Below are 22,783 nucleotides of genomic sequence, written 5' to 3'. Positions count from 1 at the left end.
CCCCCCCCCCCCGGTCCCCCGTCCCAACCCCATACAGTGGTAGGGCCAGGGTGTGGACTCATCTGTTTTTGACTCCAACTCTCTGCTTTTGCCAGACTGGCATGTAGACATTTCTCCCTTCCATCTATGATAACAAAGCTGGAAGGGGAATATCCCTTAGGAAACTGACCCTCAGAGAGCTTAAGTAACTTGCCCAAAGCACACAACCAGGAAAGGTGAAGACAGGATGCAGCTCTGTTGGACTTCAGAGCCCTCATTCTTCCCACTACACCATTTTGCTCAATTTGTTTCCCTTTAGTTTAGAACCACCATTTAAAACACTAACACAAAAGAAAAATAAATACAAGCTTTCTCAGCAGGCGCTACCCCAAAGAACTGATCTTCGTTACCTATTTTTCAGATGTTGGACGCTACCGAGACACCTGAACTTGCCATTGACCATGATTGCCATCCTCGTGCAAAGGGCTTCACATTCTTCCATGCTGTGGGAAAACAGAACCAGGTTTCCGCTTAGAGTGATGTGCCTCTACCCACGTGAACATCACCACGACATCTGGCATTTCAAGAAATGTTCCCAGTGACTGCACTGGGACTTGTTACAAATACACACGAAGACGTAGGAATAACCCTTTTCCTGCAGTGCTCTGTTCAATTGTGGAAACGCTAGAAACAACCCAAATGTCTACAAAAAACAGAACCATTAAATTGAACTACTCTCCAGCTATAAGAAATGACTTGGAATAATATTCACAATATATTGTTGAATGAGAAAGAGCAGTATTACACTGAGCTTGCATTTTTGTTTATCGATCACCCACACAGGCACACACACTTGGTACATAGGTTTGCATAAGGAAACAGCAAAGATATATTATTGCCCAATGATAGTAACAGTTATCTAACAAGGGATGCAATTCCGACGATAACTGTTTTTGTCTTTGCCTTTCTGTATTTTCTAATTTTTACACAGTGGTCATTTATATCAATTGGAATTTTTAAAATCACACAATGGAGAAGCCAGGCCAGGCCTTCGCTACGTACCTATGAGAGGTGAGCACCACCGATCTCCCCTCCTTGATGATGCTGAGGGCACAGTTCCACAGGAACCGCCGGGCCTTGGGGTCCATGCCTGTGGTCGGTTCGTCCTGTAATTAGAAGAAAATAAATCCTATTATTTGCTGAAAAATAGACATCAAGGACAGATTTGGTTGTAGATGCAGAAGCATCTCTGAAATAGCCTAAATTTTAACTCAACCATTCCAGTTACTTATGGGTGGGCCAAAGAACCAGACCGTACATACAAGAACCAGGTCGTTTTTATAAATGTCTCCCTGAAGGAGGAAGCTCCACCTAAGTTTAAGATTATTTTTTTAGAGAGAGAAGAAGGGAGAGAGAGAGAGAGAGACATGGATATGAGAGTGGACACTTCAATCTGCTGCCTGCTGCACGCGTCTCACAGGGGATCCCGCTGCAACCTGGGCATGTGCCCTGACCAGGCATCATGCTGTGCAACCTTTTGGTGCACAGGACAATGCACAACCAACTGAGCCAGACTGGCCAGGGCTCCCCTTAAATTGTTATGAAATTAAATTTCTCCAAATAAACAGAAATGGGAAGAAAGAGCCATTTAGTTTCCATCATCTTTTCATGACTGACAAATATATAGTAAAAATTCTTTTTGTCTGAAATCTCTACTGAAGTCAGTGTAAGGTTTTGGTAAATGAAATTCCTTCTCTCCTCTTTTTCTTCTAGCTCACTCCAGCTTAGCCCACGTTATTGGACTTGTTAGTCGTCGAGAAACAAATTTCAGGTCCAAATGCCTGGATAACATTAAAGCCTCAACCCAGGCCTATTCCTGCAATAACTTCAATGCTCTTCTCCGTAGAAGATAAAGGGCCCAGGGCCACTGTCCCATCTAGTCTCCTGTTTCCCATATGTCTGCATGTAGGGAATGAAGGCCCGGGTGCTAGTTGGGGGACTTGAAGCTGTGCCCACACTCTCCATTCTCAGGGGATGAACACATAGTTGGTAAAAAAAAAAAAAAATGTTCCAGCGAAAAGTCAGATCACACAGGCAGCCCCAGCCACACTTGTCAGGGCTCTCTGTGCCCCAGAAACAGGCCCTGGAGCACCTCTCTTGGGGAGCATCGGAGGGCCTGGCAGAGGATGGAACAATGGGGCTCCCCTCTGCTTCCCTGAGGCTGCTCTGCTGTTCCTGGTCAGGGGAGGGGAGCTTGTCACTGGCAAGCCGGTCAGGCAACATCCCTGGACATACAGGGGTTGAGAAAAGGGATGTTTCCGTTTGGGCCAGAATAGTTTTCCATCGAGTCACACTCACCAGAAACACCACAGGAGGCCCGCCGATCAGAGCCATGGCTGTGGAGAGCTTGCGCTTGTTGCCGCCACTGTAGTTGCCGGCATACTTTTCTCCGTACTTCACCAGGCCCAGCTTCCGAATCGCCCACTCACCGACCTGAGCAATGAAAAGCTGCTTGACATCTGTCTGGTTTGGTAACTTTACCATGTTTGCTTCCACTTCACTGAGTAAGACCAGATTCTATCATCATGATCTGCCACAGAGCCTACAACAGGGAGGAGGGCACTTCCTCCATGCCCTCCAGCATGGGCCTGCCCACAGCTCCCCACCCCCGATCCCCACCCTCACCCCACCCAGCCCACCACCGCAGATTCCCACCCTGAAAGCTGGGGCAAAGAGCCAGCACTGCGTCCAGGAAGAAAGACAGCATGAAGCTGAGGGTCATGTGTGAGCCAAACCCACACGGTATATTGTCAGGATGCCAGGCGAGGCAGGCCAGCTTGCTGCTGCCCACAGTACCTTGCCAACTTCCTTCTCTGGGACTCCTCTCAAGAGGGCAAAGAACTCCACGTGCTCTCTCCCAGTCATCAGCTCCGTGATGGCATCGAACTGCGGGCAGTAGCCCATGTTTTGATGTACTTCGTGGATGTTTGATAAGATACTGCAAAGGAGAACAAAACTGGTCAGGTTTGGGGCTTTTGGGGATACGTTGGTCAGACGATCCTGCCTAATGTTCCTATAAAGTACGCTTGTGTGTGACAGAAATACCAGTGAGCACACCTGCTATAGGAACAGCCTTTCTACCCCCAGGATGCCGGCCCCTCCTGGCAGTCAGGGTTCCTGCCTCCATCCTGCCCAATCCTTGCACCGGGCTCCCCCAATAATCTGTAAGCTCGGTCCCATTTTAGAATTCCCGAATCCACTCCAACCACAGTGCCAACTGTATGACCAATAACCTAGTCACACGCACTTCCATCCCAGACTTGACTCTGTGGTCCAGTCCTCTGTACCAAGTGCCTGGTTCCTCCAAAGTCTCCTTCATTCAGACCCAGAGGAGTCCCAGTAACTCTGGGTGTGACCTCCCCCAGCACTCGGCTGCCCATACATAACTCAGCTACAGCATGCCCCAACTCCTTGGTCCTGTTCAATATCCAACCAAGGCACCCACCTGGTTGGTCAGGTGACAGGAAAAAATACACCTGCAGACACACTGTGACATACATTGGAGGGTTGGTGGTGAGGCTCTATCAAGCCAATCTTAGGTTAAGAATCCGTGACGTGGGAGAAACTGTGTCCACATCCAATCTGACAGCTGCACTTCAGCCTCCAGGCAGCCCCTGAGCGTGCCCTTTCGGCAGCATTCATTCCTCTCTGCACATAATTAGGACTCCCAGATCCACCCTTTTTCAGAACGATGACTGAGGCGCCCATGGACACTCCTGGCACTCACAGCTACACTGCCCGAGCCAGCTCTTCCAACCAGTCCCTGTGATCGCCCTTAGTGTGGGCCACTCATCCCCGTCACTGTTATACGCCCCAGGAGCCCAGTGCTAGGAACACGCCCAGGGGAATAGGTGTGCAGCCTTACGGCTGCTATTCTAGAATTCTGTTCTCTTTAAACCTCCTTCACACTGCTACTGAAAAACCGCTTAGAGACAGAGGAGGAGGTGCATAAGTACATTAAGTTCTTTTTTCTTCTCAATTTTATTGGCCAGTAGCCCCCGTCCATTATTTTCAACTTGTGAGTCATTGCCCATTAGTCGCTTGAGAAATGAACTTATTGGGTCACAACCAGCATTTTTTAATGACATGGTAGAGAGAAGAGTAAGAATTATCAGAGTGTACTGTGAGTAGTAACAGTAGGTATTGTTTTACGAACCTTTATTATGTGCTTGTTTATGCCTTTGTATTTACTGGGCTTAGGTGTAAGATGTATTTGGGTCATGATCAGAAAAGGTCAAAAGCCACTGCCCTGTACCATATACAAAGCCTAGAGGAGCCCCATGTATCTCCAGGTGACACAGTCTCCGGGCTTCTGACATGGAGCTGTACTCCCACTGATCAGACTGCCCAGTGACTGGCACATTCTCAGGTGACAGCCTGATGGCGGCCCCAAAAACTAAGACAACTGTTAGTGAGGGCAAGTGCATACCCTTTTGCCTTGTAGGGATTTTCCCTGAGGAAACAACCATAGATAAGTACAAGGACATATAAGCAGAAACTAATAAATGTCCAACAATAAGAAATCCATTAAATAAAATTCTACATTTTAGAATATGTAGCCCTTTGGGAAGTAGTTATAATATACTCATTAAGAATGAAAACTAACTTTAAAACTCTAGATACAGTATGATTCAAGTTTATAATCCATTTATATCTATATATATAAAAGCCTAAGTGACTGTTACAACCAGTCAACAAAATGACTGGTCCTTATGATGCATACTGACCACCAGGGGGCCGACGTTCAACTCAATAGCTGCCCCCTGGTGGTCAGTGCACTCCCATAGCCAATCTCCTGCAGCAGGCCAACCTCCTACAGTCCCTCCCCTCCGCCCCGATCGTCAGCCAGGCCAAGAGACCCCACCCAAGCATGAATTCGGTGCACCAGGCCTCTAGTATGTATATAAAACAGATTTGGGGTGATGGGAATGTTCTAAGCCTGGACTGTGTGATGGTTGCAAAACTCTGTAAATTTACTAAGAACCATGAGTTGTGCTCTTAAAACAAGTAAGCGGTATGGTATGTAAACCGCACCTGAATAAAGCTGTTAAAGAACAATGAGACGGAAAGGAGAGACAGAGGGGTTATATCTAGGGAGTGGGATTAGGCATGACTCTGAGTTTCTTCTTTACATTTGACTATATTCCACCATTTTTATAAACTCTATCTATACAGTGCTATTGTGACCATAAAAAACACACACAGAACGTATTTAACTAAGTAATAAAAGTCTTTGGAGCAAAACGCAGACCAGTTCTTTCCTCACCTATTTTTGTTAAGGAAAGCGTCTCCTCTGGTAACAGTGCTGTCTCCGGTTAACATCTTGAAAGTTGACGTCTTCCCAGCCCCATTAACTCCCAGGAGCCCGAAGCACTGGAAAAGATTAGGTAAACTGCATAACGAATTACGGACACTCTGAATCCAAGTGACCATTATGAAATACGGCCCCCTCAGCTTAGCTTTCATATAGCGTGACCCCACCGTTCTCAAATTTCAATGAAGAGTCTAATATTTTCTTTGTCTTAAGAAAGACATGGTCACTTAAACAGGTATTTAATAACGGAATCATTTTACTAGTAAGTGTGGGCACATTCTGTAATATTATCTGAGTCCTTAGGCGGAGGCCAAAGTTACTGAGTGAAAAACAGTCATGAAAGCCCACTAGTCAAATTTCACTAATCTGGCTAAAGGGCATAAAACAACACAAACATGAATGAAACAAAGAAAATATAATTTCAAAAAATCTCTTTGAATGTCATCATCATCATCATCTTGAACAGATCACAAGATCACATGTTGGGCATGCATGTTTTTCTTAAACTGCCTGAGATAATCCAAAATCATTCTCTTTTGACATATGGGGTCCTCATCCCCTCAATGACTGACTGCTTCACAGAGACACAAAGTGAGAAGAAGCCTTTAACAGCCACTTTGACCCCTTTGGGGAATTTATAACCCGTTAAAATACTGACGGTATGAACAGGGACAAATACAGTGCAGAGAAAGTGCCGGTACCTCGCCCGGAGGAATGCCAACACAAATCCTGTCGACAGCAGGCTTCCTCTTCCTTCTATACACCTGCAAACAAAATGCAAAAGGTCACGAACCACAGTGACTCACGGCGATCCCAGGCAGCTATGGAAGAGGGAACGGCACGTCAGAGATAAAGTCATCGATGAGACTAAGTCACATATAAGATGTGCCAAGAGCCTTGGTCTTTGGTCTGTCCGGCTTCTGAATGACCCTCAAACTCAAAATACAACTGAATTTCTTTTTATTTTTAATCTAATATTTGTAATCAACCTTTTACAAAACATATTGGTCATTAGTGTCTACATAATACTTCATTTACTTAATATACAAAGAAATTACACATTTTTTAAAATTAAATTCTACAGGGTAAAAAAAAATCTGTAATCGCAACACTGCAAATATTGTACATAATAAAAAAAAAAAGTGGACTTTGGGGACTCTAGCACCTAGAGAGGGTGAAACAGACCCTCCTCCTGAGCAATGGAGACAGAACAGCTTTGTAGACCATGAAACTCAAATCAACCATTCAGTCTCCCTGCTTAGCTTTGACTAGGTATACAACATTAGTACGTTTTAGTAATTAATGCATGAATAAGTGTGAAAAATAAATATACTCAAGAATGAGCATGCGCATTACAAAGGTATTCTCTAATGCAGAAGGCCCCATGGTGTGTTTTAGATAAAGTTAAGTTGACAGAAGCTGGGTATAGATGCGCATTTTGAGAACACGCTCCTTTTACTAAGCACGTCACCAAGAAGCTAGTTTCCCGCATTAAAGCTGAAACCGTTACAGACAAGCTGTCACAGCCTGTATTCACCGCCTCACCTTGGTCAGCTCCTTGATTTCCAAGATGTCATTCTGGCCTCCCCCGTCGAGAATCCTCTGCCTTTCCCGCCTGACATCTTCGTCTTCATCATTCAGAGGAGGAAGCTTTGCATTCACAGGTCTTAGGGGGGAGCATTGAGAAAAGTCAACCTTTCCAGCGATTTTTCAAGAGAAAGATCATTTCTAAAGCAGTCCTACAAGATCTACTCTCCAGTTCCCAGGACTGGCAGTGTTGGGGGCTGGGGATGTCCACTTTGGAAACACAGTTTGATCATCTGCTCTGAGTTCAATTCAATCTAAACGCCACTGACAAGTATTTCCCGGTGCTTCTCTGTGACCCTCAATCGGGGGCTCCGAGAGTTCTGAGGAAAAGCTCACCTGGGCCGGATGAAGAATCTGTACTGGATCAGAACAGTGATGAGGAAGAACACCGCCCCCTCCACGGCCATGGCGAAGAGGTTTCGTCCCACCAAGTCCCACGAGAGTGGCGAGACGAAGCGGTTCTCCCCTGGTAGACACAACGCAGAGGTCCAGTCAGAATGGAAGCACCAGAGACCACAGCCCTTCCTCAAATTCACTCCTCGTCCTGGGAACACCAATGGGTGTCCCCCATGACAAGGTGAAAATACATAAGGGAGTGACCACTGCCCAAGCCTGATTTAGGGGAAGTCTGGGGGAAACATACTGCGATTCAGTACCGATCCAAGTTTCAGAGCAAAATGTGTATTAGATCTGTAGCATCATCTAAGACATGTGATGTCTCTTTTTTAACGAGATGCCAAAATCCTTTGTAAGAAGGCAACAGTCCAGGGTAATTTTTACCGTCAGTATTTTAACAGATTATAAGTTCCCCAAAGAAAGATTAGAGAGCACTTTAGAAAGATGCCCCTCTCAGTAGCATGTAATGTAACCTAGTGACTCAATCAAATCACCTGGTTTTATATAAATATTGCTTTAAATTCCTTAAACATCTCCTTTGCACCTCCAAATTGGAAAAAAAAAAGTCTCTGTCCTAAATAATATGACCCATCTAACTGACAGGAGCCAGTGGATAAAGAATAGTGATGTGGCCACAGGACAAATACTATTAAAGACCATAAGGAAGAAAGAGCTGCAGTAATTCGCTATACTATAGACTATGTGAGAGCTAACGTACGGCCACGGCCCCAGACCCATGCTTGTCCTAATGAGCCCGAGTTTGCATCTTTCCTTGGGATTCGCTGCCTGTGTACCACATTCTCAAGGCTCTGGTTTGACTTTTGCAGGGACTTTGACAATCCCAACCAGTGGCATCAGGCACTGGATTCAAGCTGAAGGCAGTCTTCTCCCTACCTCCGGAATAGCCCTCTCACTTCTCAGGCACAAATGGTCCTGTCACAAGACCCATGCCACAACCAGCTGTGTTGTTTCCAGCCCTGTCAGGAGTGGTGAGTCCTGTGCCCCGTCACCAGCCTCATTCCAAAACAAAGGCCAGAGTCGCAAGGCCCATGCATGCCACCACCTCTAATAAAGGCCTCCGACTACTGCTGGCACTCACCGAACCTCTCCAGGGCATCAGCCATGGCCTGGTTCTTCACCATGTCAATGAGCCCCCGTCCCAGGCAGAAGTGCGGGAAGATCAAGAACACAGACTTCAGGATATCATTGATGTTATTCAGCTTCTAAAAAATAAAAAATAAGACAGAGGGAGACTGAATGTCATTGGCGGTTTAAGTTAAAAGCGTATCAAGGTCAGAGGTATGAGCGTGGAGAAGACATCTGGTTCCCTGAGGTCGAGCTGAGCCTTTGATTTCAGATCCCGGTAACTAGCAGCAGCCGTAGCTGATGATATGCAACTTAATAAAACTTTTGCTCTCTAGAAAATTTGGAATGATCCTATGAGTATGGAGAAATATGAGCAAAGTTGGGAAACATGGTTATGTTTCATCAGAAGCAAATCCACCAAAATATTTGCTTAGCATTTTAAAAGCCAACTGCTCACATCTGGATCAAGAGTTCAGTTCCCGGATTTTGTGGTCATTTAAACAATTCTTCTTGAACACATCGAGCCAGCACTAGCCAGCTATCAAACAACTGAGTACGTTGCTATGTGCTGGATGCACGTGCTAGGGCCCAGGGCAGGCCAAGGTCAGTAAGAAATAGTCCTTGTTCTGAGGAAGAGTGACAAGAAACAGGAAGTTACTACACAGTTGGGTATGTGTTGTACGGAGCATGAACTGAGAGCTCTGGGAGCACCTCCCATCGGGCAGGAAAAGAAAGCTCCCCATCGGAGCTCAAGCAGGATGAGTCAGTCAGATGCTAGGGGCCCCTGGGACAGAGGAAGGGATTTTAAGCCAGGCCCACAGGGTTCAAGGAGCAACTCAGCCACGACTGCAGCCTTTTGGGGAAGAGGATGCACCTCTGGAAGGTCCGATGTGCCAAGTTCAGGTGTTTGGACCAAGGGGACAACAGGAATGGACAGGGACCCTTCTTTACGGGATCTGTAACTGGAAGACCCGACACGGTAACCAGTCGAATGTGGGAAATAAACAAAAGCAAAGCACATAAGATGACTCAAATGTCGCCAGCTCGGGGGACTGGGTGGATGGCAACGCCACCCAGTGTGACAGGAAAAGGCAGAGAAGCAATAGGTTCTAGGGGGAAAGATAATCAGGACATGTCGAGCCTGGGGTATCTGTAAATAATGGAGATGGAGCTCTGCACCAGGCAAGTGAGAATGCAAGACTAGAGTTCCAGGGAGCCTTCGGGGCTAAAGGCACAGAATTGAGAGAGAACAACACACAGCACCGAGAGAGATGCTGGTAAGAGCCTCCGGAAGGAATGGCACCAGCCAGAGACGGCACCGGAAGTGGAGAGCAAAGATGGAAGGTGAAAAAAGATGGGAAAAGCAACATGTAGGCAGAAAGGAGTATAAAAGAACTTGGCGAAGGAAACGGTCAGGTTTGATGAGAGAAATGTAAGGAAAAGCAAGCCGAGGAAGAAAGAACCGGATGCAGGACAGAGCGGTGGGTGGTGTGATATCACAGACACGTGGAGTGGGATCATGATTAAACACTGTCCCGGCTCCCGGAGATGCTCAGCCCAGCGCAGCTGCTCTCCCTGCAGAACTCACGTTGTCGGTGAAGAGCTCCAGCACGAAGGTGGCCACGCTGCCGTTGATCCCGATGAAGAGGTTCACGCTGGTGAGGACCACGTAGGCGGTGCTGGGGATCTTGAACACGAAGGAGGCGGGGTACATGAGCGGTGTGATCGACCACCTGGGGAGGCACAGAGACCAATGTCCACTGGGTGCCCCCTGCCTTCCCTCTGACATTGGGCACCGTATACCTCACCCACTGCTGCCGGCCACCCAGGGGCACCTTACCCATACAGCAGGAGCAGGAGGGCTAGCACAGGCAGGTTGGTGGAGGACACGTAGGACTTCTGCTGGAAGCAGATGAAGATGATGATGACCAGCGTGGCAGGGACCACATAGTTGCACTGAAAGTGAAACAAGGAAATCAAGTTCGTCCCTACGTCAAAGATACAGTACATCCCAAGTGTTCACTATCGTCGGACAAGAAAGGGCAGTTCACATACTGGAGAATAACTCTGAATTAATAAAGCCACCTAAACTACTAATCAATACACTGAACAATACATTTTGACAAGCGTTTACCCTTGGCTGATTTTATAAACTGAATGCCCTTGCTGTCTTTCCCAGAGCTGAGCCAAGGTGTCACGCTCAGTAAACTTACTGAACGATGGTTCCCCAGTCAGAGTAATTTCAGTTTCCCAGGCAGCAAATAAGCTTCCATTCTTCTTCCCAGAGATGACTGTGTCGGCTTCATCATTAATGCCATGTTACAGTCTGCCCAAGTTCAATCTCACATATAATCTATTTATGAGGTAAGTGCTTCTAACGTGAATGTCAGAATTGCTTCATCACACTGAGGATAATCTTAGAGTCTGACCTGACAGAGTATCAAGAATTAAAATGCACAAGTAGGGAGCCCTTGAGATCTGGAGTCCCAGCGTATGTCATGTCAGTTTGACACAATTAAACTCCTATAAAAATTCTCTAGAAAGATAAAAATAATTTTTTAATGCACAAATAAAGACCTGACCACGAGACAATTGTGAGAATTATTGGCTGGCAGAACAGAGCACGGGAGGGATAGGAGAGCGGGCTTGTCAGCTGTAAGAACTTGTAGCTTCAGACCACAAGGCTCTGCTTCAGTCTCATTCTACTCAATGTGTTTACCAACAACTTAGATGGAGACGCGATTAGAGCAAACTTTAGAGGCTCGAAAGCATAGGAGGGACAGATGACACACAGGAAGGGGAGTGACATTCCTGAGTTCAGGACTTGGTCTTTCACTCTGAAGCTCCTGTGTGTAGTGGAGTCAGACACGCGTGAGCACTCAGAATGAATAAAGTAATTACTGGATCAAGATAAAAGCAAATGGACACTAAACAAAATGCAGTTTAACAGGGATAAACATAACGTTTGGGCTCAAAAAAGTCAACTGCATTGGTACAGAGGGACAGAGGCCCATTTAGTAACACCTGTCAACTAGAGATTTCAGTTCACTACCCAATGGCCACCAAGACAGTGCTACTTCCAAAACGCGATGCCCTTGGGTTGTGTAATAAAGTCAGGGATACAGATCAACTCCCTCTAGGCTCATACACTCAGACCGCAGCCTGCACACAAGGCTAGTTCTGGGTTTCACTTTTCAAAAGGGACATTAACAATATGGAGCATGGCCACACAAAGGCAGTCAATCAAGAATGACAAGTCCGAGAGGCTTGCGCATCATCATCACTCACACGGGTACTGTGCTTTAGAGGTTACAAAATGTGTCCTGGTAGATCATCTTATCTGGGGAAGACTTAGGTTCAGTGAAAGTTGTCTTCTTATTGGAGGGGCTATCCGGTGGGAGAAGCATTACATGTGCTCTGTATGGCTTACAATTAATGGCACTCAGAGGGAGATCTATTTCAACTCCACTTTCTGAGAACTGGAACTTCTTTGAAGTCCTCCATATTGGTCTGAACAAAAGCAATGCATTGTAGCTGGCATGAAAACGTGTTTGCAATAAATGGATACGCTTCAGGTAAAATGTGCTGAGATTTCAAATGACAGATTTCCTCGTAAGACAAAGAACATCCTGACTCTGGAGGTTCAACCCTCTCAGACAGGTTACAGGCATTGGAGTTTGGACTGGCTTCCCTGTCCATGTCTCTTTGACAAGTTCTGCATTAGGAATTAGGTGGTGGTGATATTAACTGCCGTCAGAGCGGACAGATTTCCTTTCCAGTGTGGGATGGGCACTGTACTCAATGCTCCTTAAGTACATTGTACTTAATTACAATGCCTCTGTCATTTTCTCTCTCAGTCGTCTTTAGATGAGCAAGGACATCGTAACGAGAGCCAGGGGCTCTGTCATCCACGCATGGTCCCACTGGAGATTTACACACAGTGGCACGGCGGCGCCCTTACCATGTCCCAGACAAAATTGGAGAGCCAGTAGATGACGGGCTTCACCCCGCTGATGAACTGCAGGTGCTTCGCCTTGCTGACCCGCTCCTGGATCAGGAACACGACAAAGCTGGCTGGGACGAAGGACATGGCGAAGATAACACAGATGGACACGAGGACATCCACCGATGTGGTCATCCTGAAAAAGAGGCAGTGAGGACATGAGGGGCCACTGATGCAACTGAAGACTCCATCAGGAGGATACATGGACATGGACACACACACACACACACACACACACACACACCTGAGCATAGCCCGGGGGAAAAATAACCTGCTCACCAAATTTTTTTTTCAGGGCTAATAATTATTATTTTCAAGTAAAAAAGAATAAAACAAAGCAAACCAACCCCACCCCCCCAAACCTGACAACTCAAATGCAAAACTGATTCCACTGAAGTTACAAAGAGCCAGTGTCATAATGAACTATTAATGGGGGTCAGAGTGGCCTAATGACCTTATAAGAGCAATGAGTTGTGAGTTTTCACTCACAAAGGACAAGTGTAGATTGAAAATTAAATAAAGCAGAAATGTTAGTGTGAAACCATTCAAATAACTTCATTTCTGGCTGTAAATAAATTTGAAAACAACAGTGTGTGGCCTATCAGTCTAACACATCTATCAGATGCTTGTAAGAAGAGTGGCCTTATAAGTTCAATAAACAGGGTTTAATATAAATTATACATATAAATGTTATATAAGCTTGGTATAAAGATCCCAGTGACATATATTGATATTTTATACAAGTTAAGCAAAAATAATAACTGTGCCTTGCCCCTTGTACTGGAAAGGGACCCAACATGTGTTGAATATAAACCAAATGCTAAACTTGGCAACTTACATGAACTGTCTCGTTTAACACCATACATCTAGAACCCAGATCTCCACAATTCCAAAGGCTATCTACACTTTGCCTAGTGTGTACTGGCTTTAACCTCGCACACTTACACACAACTCAGGAATTAAAAACACAAGCTGATAAAAGCATGTTTCACCAAGTTTAAAACCAGCGAAAGACAGCTGAAGATGGGCTTCTGCTTTTTTTATTAAACACTGTATTTATGGTGAGTTACAATATTTGGGGGATGTTATTAGCAACTTAACTCACATGAATCCACTAAATGTAATGGTATTTACATAAATGAGTCATTTATTTATCTTTGGGCACTTTAATCCCTGCCAGCCAATTCCTAACCTGATCATATTCTGTCCAGAGCCTGGACCAAACCAGACATATCCTAATATAAGTGTTTCCCCATCTGTTACACACAACCAGTGTCAGGGTTCCTTCCTCCATTCCTCCATTACCCTCAACACCCTCTCCTGCCCCCACCTGGTCCATGGAGACATAGCTACTTACAGAGCCACTTCTGAGAGCTGCTGCTTGGTGAGATTCAGGGGGTGGTTGAAAGCAGTGATCCCGTACTGGCTGGGGTTCGCCCCCTTCTGCAGGTTGGCCCGCAGAATGGCGTTGTTGATGACATTCAAGAAAGAGCTGATGGCATGCCACCCCTTGTTATTGAACCACACCTGAAATAAAATACAGAGGTACAAGGTAACGCTCCCAAACCCTGTTCTTGGAGGTAGGTGCGCGCGCGCGCACACACACACACACACACACACACACACGCCTGTAAGTTTCAGGAATCCCAGTCACGCACCAAGACAAAACATTATGGTCAGAGAATGTGGCGAAGCAGGTGTACCAAGCACTGACCGTGTGGCCAGGCAAGGTGCCGGCTACCCTCTATGTTTAACTCATTTAATCTTCATCACGGCTTTGAGAGAGCCTGAGTACTGTCTCCATAGTAGAGGTTAGGAAACTGAGGCTTAGAGAGGACAAGTAATCTGTCTGGTCAGGGTCACAATGGTTCGCCTGCTGTGTCTGGGGGCAAAGCAAACTCTCTGAATCACTGCATTGCACGTCCTCGCTGGTGAGGCTACTAGACTGCTCTCTCTGTCATGCCTACCCCATCAGTGCGCTCAGGAGCTGAACACAGGGTTACTGTGCATCAAGAAGCTACTGAACAAAGGGCTTTACCTTGACGTTGTTTTTCGTGTCCAGTCCTGTCATGAACCTTCCCAAGCTGCTGAGAAATCGATTCGAAGAGCTGTCCTGTGGACGACAGAACCTGCCTCAGCTCAGACGGCTCGCAGGAGCAGGACAACCTTAGGACGGGCACCGTGATTACCTTGTTCATTAAAATGAAAGCTGAAGCCACCAGAAATCTAAAGCACCGCTGTTGCCATGAGCCACGAGTCTCGAAGGAACCACTGGCAAGGCCTGTGATTCAAAGTCCCAAGACTCCCACGTCTGTCTCTACCTCAGGGGTGGGGAGTCTTCAAAAATGTTCCCCTGGTGTCATCCTAGGGTTCAGGGCTACCCTCGTGGGGTCTGGGCCTCAAAACAGAGATACAGTCTCAAGGACTATCCCTGCATCTGTGATCCCAGCGTCCCCCATCGTCTGACCCCCTCAATTCTTAATTAAAAATGGGAAATTTCAGGCATAGAGAAATGAAGTGAATGCTTAGTGAGTCCTAACACCCATTGAACACTTTCAGATCCTAACTGGTCACTGAGTCCCAGCTCACTGTTGGCGGGCACAAGACCCTAACTACTCAAGACGACTATGTACTCAAGTCTTACACAAGGAGGTGCTCAGTGATCGGATGCCCCTGCCAACTGCTCCCCTGTACCAGCAGCTCTGGGCCCCTTTCTGACATGTCCTGGGAGGGACACCGTACCTTGGCCAGATTCAAGTGTTTCTTTATATGCCTGATGGCATCGTTAACTTCTTGACTTGGAGGAAGCGCGTGAGAATTGCTGACACCCAGGGAAAAGCCGCCGTACCTGGAAGAACAGCCTGAGGTTAAGACACAGGCAGCACAGGGCACGGGACCCTGGACACCACGTGTTTCCCGCAGGCGAACTGCTTCTTCAAAGCAGGACCGAGAGGAAGTTACCACTGGACTGCTCTAGTGGATTCCTGCAATCTCTTTCCTTACCCTTAGGTTCCTGCCCAAGTAGGAAGGGTCTGGGCCTGACTATAGACCAGGGGTGGGCAAACTTTTTGACTCGAGGGCCACAATGGGTTCTTAAACTGGACCGGAGGGCCGGAACAAAAGCATGGATTGAGTGTTTGTGTGAACTAATATAAATTCAAAGTAACATCATTACATAAAAGGGTACGGTCTTTTTTTTTTTTAGTTTTATTCATTTCAAACGGGCCGGATCCGACCTGCAGGCCGTAGTTTGCCCACAGCTGCTATAGACAGAAGCAGCTCCTCCCACCCTAGTGCTCAGGCCTGAACTTGGGTCTCAAGACAAGCAGATGGGCCCGGCCAGTGTGGCTCAGTGTTGAGTGTCGACCTATGAATCAGGAGGTCACTGTTCAATTCCTGGCTAGGGCACATGCCTGGGTTGTGGGTTCCATCCCCAGAAGGGGGCCTGCAGAAGGCAGCGAATCAATGATTCTCATCATTAATGTTTCTATCTCTCTCTCCCTCTCCCTTCCTCTCTGAAATCAATAAATATATATTAAAATATTTTTAAATAAAATAATAAAAAAGTCGAGCAGATGGGAAGTCAGGACAAGGAGTGAGGACACTAACCGAGAGGCCAGAGGTTTACTATAACGAGCCCAGAGGCCTGGGCTTGTTCCTAGCATGAGGACAACTGGAGGCGCCCCAGTTTGCTCTGTTCACAGTTCTGTGGGGCCTGGCCCTCAGGAAAAAGGTAGGGAGAAATGGAAAGCAGTGTCAAAGAGCCACCTTGTGGGGTAGCCACATAAAGTAGCCCATTGTTTATAAGATGTTAATGAGCTTCAACAACTCTTCCTTCTGTTCTTCCCTGATCCCACCTGTTCCTTCAAATCCCAGAGGGATAGATGGGTTGAAATACAGTGAGAGTATATGGTGTTGATTCGTCTTATTTCATCCAAGAGAACCCCTGGGAATCTGGTTTGGGGGCAAAGTGTAGCTGGCGTAGGTTTTCCCCTCACAACATGGTGCTTCCTGTTAAATCGCACCAGGAAAAGTCTCTATGCCTCCTTGAGGAGATCAGTGTGCCCAGCGTTCACATGCATCTGCAGTGGCAGCTGGTGCTGAGCAGCAACACTGAGGGCAACACCATCCCAAACCTAACAACTTCCCGGGGCCCACGATTCCTGTATCAGAACCACCCTCCTGACCGACAGGAGGTCCGGGGAAAGCACAGGAAGAGGTCAACTCACCTAAACTCGTTCACCCAGATCTTGTTCTTTAAGCTGCAGAGACCAGAGACAAACCAAAAGTCAGTTCAGTGCAACACGGATCCTATTCCTGATGACACAAAGGGAGTCAATCTCTATCTGGGGACACAACGAAGGGACGGAAGTAATCCCAGGATCAAGCTGATGGTGTAGGTTTTTGCCTATGGGAAGAAGCCCTAATCGGCATGTCATTTTTCCTCCCATTCTTAAAATCTTATGTACATGAAAACCATGCCTCGGATTAAACCAATTCAGAAACCAACTTATAGACAAAGATGTAATCAAACTAGAAACGTCTAAAATTCAAAGTCATACACCAATTAGGGATGACATAGGGAGAGGTTGTGCCTCTTTGTTGGAAACTCACAGTGGCTGTCATTCAAGCACACCCTTGTCATTTAGAGCCACTGAGAACTCCGAGAGGCCCAGCTGACCAAAGCAGTGGGAAGGAGCAGCGGGTCCATCAGGGGTGGGGAGCATCCAGCCTGTGGGCCATGGAAGGCCACAGAATCACTTGGTCTGGCCCTATCAAGGCCCTGACCACCAAGCAGCGAGTCAATTAAAAATGTTTAGCTAAATATAACAGGCTCATTTTTAAGTTGATAATTTTGTATGGCCTGTGACTGAAGGATGTTATCAACATCCAAATGGGCCTTGGCAGAAAGAAGGTTCCCTGCCCCTGAGCTAAGTAGTCAGCGTTAGGCCGCGAGGCCCCAGGAAGCTCCATGGCTCTTCCCCACTCTATGGCCCAGGCTGCCATGCATCCCACCCATGAGGGGTATTTATATATATGTATATCATTCAGTCCTCACAACAACTCATATGAGCAGCACTGCTTTCACCTTGGACATCAACTGAGGATTTAAAAGGATAACCAGTTACCATTCGTCAAAGAGCTAGGAGGTGGCAGAATTAGAATTTGAACCCCGATTTCTTTTCATTCTGGAACCAGGCAAACTCAATCTATGCTTGGTGAGTTGTCAACCCGAATGTTCATAATACTTCTCATCTTGTCTACTTTGGAAGAGCACTCTAAGCTTCCAAGACAACATCGGGTAAAAATATGATGTCTCCCCCACTGCTCGGTCTACTATCTTTAGGTCTTAAATTCCTCTGATAAGTCATGACAGAGCAAGGACTGAGTTTAGCAAAGAATGACCTTTTGGCTATGATCTGCACGTATGTCTTCACCAGGTAATCCGAGATGTTTCTCCCCGTCAGGTTCTGAAGGATGTCCTCCGTGTTCTGCTTTCTCTGTTGTTACAGAAAAACCAAGCACATGTGCTTTTATGGACCAGAATTGAGACGAGAAGCAAATCAAGGACTACATTGACACATGTCCCTCAGAAACACACCACAAGACCCTGCCCACAATGCCCAGGTACCCCAAGCCAGCCACCAAAGCCGGATTCATTCTACCCCTGACTCTGGCCGTACACGTAAGGCACTCCAAAAAATTCCCCAGGAAATTATTCTGGAAACCACAGACTGTACAATCTATTCTTCATAGTCACAAAGGTCTTTAGGGAGCAGCATCACTGACTATGCTTGGTGAGCTCTTTGTTCAGTGGTGTCACACGGATGAATAGATTAGCTATTATTTTAGAAAGACGTAACCGGAACCCGCAGCCTGGATGCCGATAAAGCAGCAGTTTTCACAAGCACGCCTCAACCCAAAACTGTTCTCAGAAAAAAAATAGATCACAACTGCGTCCCATGCTCAGACTCGTAGAGAATGTCAGACTCAACAAGACCCTCACACAGTGATGGGCCAGCCGCCCTAAGGCCAAGCCGGGGACAAAGCAGGGCTTGTCCTGTGACACCCCCACTCAGAGAGGGCACCGTGCATCTCCCGTAGCCCATTGGTCCAGAGGGTTGTGTTCTGGTTTTAACGCAAACAAATCTCTTCCAAATAAAGGAACAGGCTGAGCTCATTCAGATGTAGGAATAAGGTGGTTCAAGCTTCCTCCCCTCAAAACTCACATGCTTTTCCCTGTGCCAAGAACGAAGATCAAGACTGAAAGAGACCCTCCTGCTCTGTCACCCCGCCCTTCTTCCCCAGCCCACCCTGCGCCCCTGCCTGCTCAGTCACACCTGGGAGGGACTCACCTGTGGAGGAGGCAGCCCCCCGGCCCCCAGGGGACACACGGGCAGCATCTTCTTGATTTTCTCGCTGCTGCACTGGCAGGTGGGTGAGGGGTTCTCCATCGTCCAGTTCCCGTTCTGGAAGAGGTCTGTGATGGTCTGGGGAACGGGGGCCGTGGTCCACTCCTCCTCTCCCACCAAGCAGGGCACGTCTCTGCACAGGGAGGACAGCAAGGCCAGGTCACCCAGAGGGCCTGGGTTTCCTGTCACCTCAGGGGCACGGGGTCCCTCCAAAGACGTGTAAGCTGTGAGCTCACTTCACAGATATGGACAATGGAATGCAAAGAGGGCCCAGATGCTCATATATGGACTCCAGTCGATCCAACCCACCAGCATTCAGTCACTCACCCACGTGTTCACTCCAAAACACTCAATGAGCATCAACTCTGTGCCAGACACTCTTCTGCATATTTGAGAGTCTGGAGTGAACAAGACAAAGTCCCTGCCTTCATGGAGTTTGTGTTCCCATCGAAGAGTTAGATGATGATTAAATGCCATCTTAAATGGGAAAACATGTAGCAAGATAAGGGAGCATGACTGATAGGAAAGGAGCTGCATGAAGAGGTGATCCACTTTGACCAGAACATAAAGGCTGGGCCAGGGAGAGATTTGGAGGGACAGAATGTGACAACCAGAAGCAGCAGGAAGCGCAGGTACAAAGGCCCTGAGGTTCCTGTGGAAGGAACAGCAGGAGGACGGTGTGGCTGGAACGTGGTGGCCTATGAGGCAGAGAAGGAGGCAGGAGCCGGATGACACAGGCCTGGGAAGGGGTCTCAGTTTTATGCTCAATGTGCTGATAATTTGTAGACAATGTCAAGATTCACTTTATGTTTCAAAACTCGATTGGTACATGCAGAGCTGGGTTGTTCATGCCTGACTTGAGCTCTGAATCACTGCGAGATCAACAACACATCACCTGCCCTCTCAGGGCTTATTTTCTCCAACAGTAAAATAAAAATATAGAATGACTTGTTTCAATAAGTCACATTTCAACAAGTCATTTCCTATCCCTTCCAGTTCCAAACTTCTACAATTTAAAGCACAGCCACCGACCAAATGAACGGTTCTGTGGACTGCTCTCTAGCTCTCTGTAAGGTGCCCCAGTGAAATGGAGACTTCCATGGAAGCCAGGGCTCCCTCCTGAGTTTCCTTCCTAAAACCTGCACACGAGTGGCTGAGGCCCCAGGGAAGTGTCCCCATCAAATGTCCCTCCGTTCCACTACTTTCTACTGACTGCCCCCAACACACGTTCCATGGTGCTGGGCCTCACGGCGGGGAGCCCTCTGATGTCGGGGCCCTGCCTCTCCTGTGCTGTTGGCGAGACCTCAACCCAGAACTGGCTCCCACGAGCTTCTCAGGCTGGCACTGAGTCCACGCTGCTCAGCTGGCAGGTGCTGCCTCCATCCACCTCTATCACCATCTCCTCTCATTCTTCTATCTCGCCTACAAAACTGTCAAGTGCAGTCTCCTCAAAAGAATCATGACATCCAGATAGGATGCCTCTCTGTCCTTCTCCACTTTAGTCATGTTCTTCTTTAGGAGCTGATGATATTGGCTGCTAGGATTTACCACCCATTAAGTATTAACAAACATTTAGTAAGTATCCAATTAATAAGAGATAACAGGTACACCATCGCTAGAAGCTGCTCCAAAACCCTGCAGACCCAGATATCACACTCACTGCTCTGTGACTCTGACAGGGTCTGTATCTGCCCTTTAAAACCTGGGGTTTAAGTTAACCCTTTCCCAGTATTTCTGCACCTTCCCACACTCTCCACAACTCCTCAGTTTGTGGCTAACAACCTTACCTGCAAATTCTACCTGAGCCTGGGAACTTGGAACCACCTCTCCCCTCATTGGGCTCCCAGAAGCTCACCTCTGTCCACTGTCTTCACTCACAACCATCACTGGATGTACCTTCCCCACATACCTACTTCGTCTATGGGTCTTTAAGAGAGTTTATCTACATACCACCTCTTTTTCTTCAAGGATTTTGAAAGAGAATACAATAAAAATAGGCAACTCTAAAAGAAGAAAATGTCAACTTTTAAAAAAACTCCATCACTTTTTCAGCTGTTAAAGTCAAGAAGCTGATAAGCAAAACTGCAAATTCTATATATTGGCAGCCTATCTCTGCACTTAGGTACAGGAGGAGGGGGGGGGGAAGGAAAAGCATTGGAGCAGTAAGTATAAAGTGCTGTTTAAATTAAATACTCATTTATAAAGCAGTAAACAAACTCCTGCAGTAATTTGCTTTGCAGGATGTTAGAATATTCTCCTAGTCTGTTATGTATGTTCCTAGATGGTCTTATTAGATTACTATATCAGCTTTTTAAACATTAAAAACAAAATGGTTCAAAGGGCAAACGATGGTAGTCACAGTGTGGCATACAACGGATAAAAAATGCAGTGCATTCGAGACCAAACCAGGCGGCGAGCACAGGAAACCAGAGCGGAGGGTGGCGTAGCTGAAGGGCACTCACGGGATAGGGTTCCCCTCCATACAGCGGGTCCCGAAGCCGGGCTCTCGGGTGAGGGCATTCAGGAGCTCCTGGGTGCCCATGTCCTCGGGAGCGTCGTTACTATGGGAACAGAAGAGGCAGCCAGCTCAGCGATTCATTAAAACCATACATTTGAAGGAGGAAGTTTTTTAAAAACAAATGCTTTATTAAGTAATTCCTGTGTGCCAAGCTCTTAAAACAGCAATGAATAAAACAGAGCCCACCCACCAGGAGCTCAGACTCGAGCCATATACTTGATATCAAAGTGGGGCTTGTGTAAATAAACCCTATGTACAGAGGTGTGCGTATGTGTGCGTGCACATGTATATACACACATACTTATACACATTGACATACATATTTTAGCAAAAAGTAAATGAATTCATTAAGGATCCGTATTTCAAAAATACTTCCACAATTACCCAGGAGGTACAGAGAGCCAGGATATTACTGGAGGCGGACTTTACTGGCTGCATGTTTGCACGGACACTGGGATCACACAAACAGTAATGGGCTCAGGTTACAAACACAAAGACAGTCCACGCTCCACAGCCCCAGGCAATCGGGGTCAGCAGCTGGGAGAGGAAAGAATAAAGTCACCTGCACTAGGCAGGAAGGTGGGGTCACAGAAAGAAAGACCGACTCCCATGTTTACGTATTTTTTCTGTCTTTTTTTTTAAATACAGCAACTCTTTTACATCACTGAAACAGATCTACGGCTTGACTGCTTCTGAGATCTACCTGTCTACAATTACGAGAGGACTGAAGAAAATCCTTGTGTAAGGAGATGGAGAAATCCCTTGGTCCTTTTGTTTGAAGCACTGGATTGTTATAGAGTAGCTGGTATTTTTGTCCAAAGCACAGACAATAGCTACTATCCACAACTAAAAAGTCTAGGTAGTGAATGCACCCATTGTAGTGTGCAAAAAACAAGAGCGTTGACAGTGTCTGGAAGCCCTGTGTTAAACCACAAAATGAAAATCCAGACACAGTATAGCTCCATCCTAGATTGTTTGCAAGGGCAGATCATTTACATAAAACGCACGCCTGTTCCTGACAACAGCAGTAGGAAGAGGAAAGGAGTGCAAATGTGGCAGCAGGGGACCGACTGGCTTATTCCTTCAGCCACAGCCTATTTTCCATGGTGTGATTCCTGAGCCCACCTCCCCCCGCCCTCCGCAGAGCAGACACCGTGGTTTGCTCGAGCTTTCCTCTCTCCTGGGGCGCAGAAGGCAAACACATACCTGACGAATGTGTACTGTTCGTTGTACATCCAGGGCTGAAGTTCCAGGCTGGGGTACTTGCCAAAGGGTGGCACGATCAAGCTGAACACCAGGGCAATGCAGACAAACACAGCTGGCAGGACAATCTATAACCGGGGGGAAGGAGAGGGAAGGAAAACCGTAGAAGACAAGTGTTAGAAAGGCAGCCATGGGACAAGCCTCCCAGACCAGCTGGCACGCAG

General features: G+C 46.9%; 1 protein-coding gene across 1 annotated transcript in view; it reads right to left on the bottom strand.

Moving 5' to 3' along the window:
• ABCA1 (ATP binding cassette subfamily A member 1) overlaps positions 1–22,783 on the bottom strand; it is a 114,756-nt gene that overhangs the window by 4,606 nt on the left and 87,367 nt on the right. The window contains 20 exon segments of the mRNA XM_006768731.2: positions 390–482; positions 1,042–1,145; positions 2,338–2,472; positions 2,836–2,977; positions 5,306–5,412; positions 6,055–6,117; positions 6,899–7,019; positions 7,277–7,406; positions 8,436–8,559; positions 10,011–10,155; positions 10,263–10,378; positions 12,384–12,561; positions 13,783–13,952; positions 14,464–14,538; positions 15,168–15,273; positions 16,655–16,687; positions 17,832–17,926; positions 18,782–18,971; positions 21,301–21,399; positions 22,563–22,687. Coding sequence (XP_006768794.1) covers positions 390–482; positions 1,042–1,145; positions 2,338–2,472; positions 2,836–2,977; positions 5,306–5,412; positions 6,055–6,117; positions 6,899–7,019; positions 7,277–7,406; positions 8,436–8,559; positions 10,011–10,155; positions 10,263–10,378; positions 12,384–12,561; positions 13,783–13,952; positions 14,464–14,538; positions 15,168–15,273; positions 16,655–16,687; positions 17,832–17,926; positions 18,782–18,971; positions 21,301–21,399; positions 22,563–22,687 — 2,351 coding nt within the window.

This window comes from Myotis davidii, unplaced genomic scaffold (genome assembly GCF_000327345.1).
Source record: "Myotis davidii unplaced genomic scaffold, ASM32734v1 scaffold723, whole genome shotgun sequence".
Taxonomy (NCBI): domain Eukaryota; kingdom Metazoa; phylum Chordata; class Mammalia; order Chiroptera; family Vespertilionidae; genus Myotis; species Myotis davidii.
This window is presented reverse-complemented; position numbering and strand designations above follow the sequence as displayed.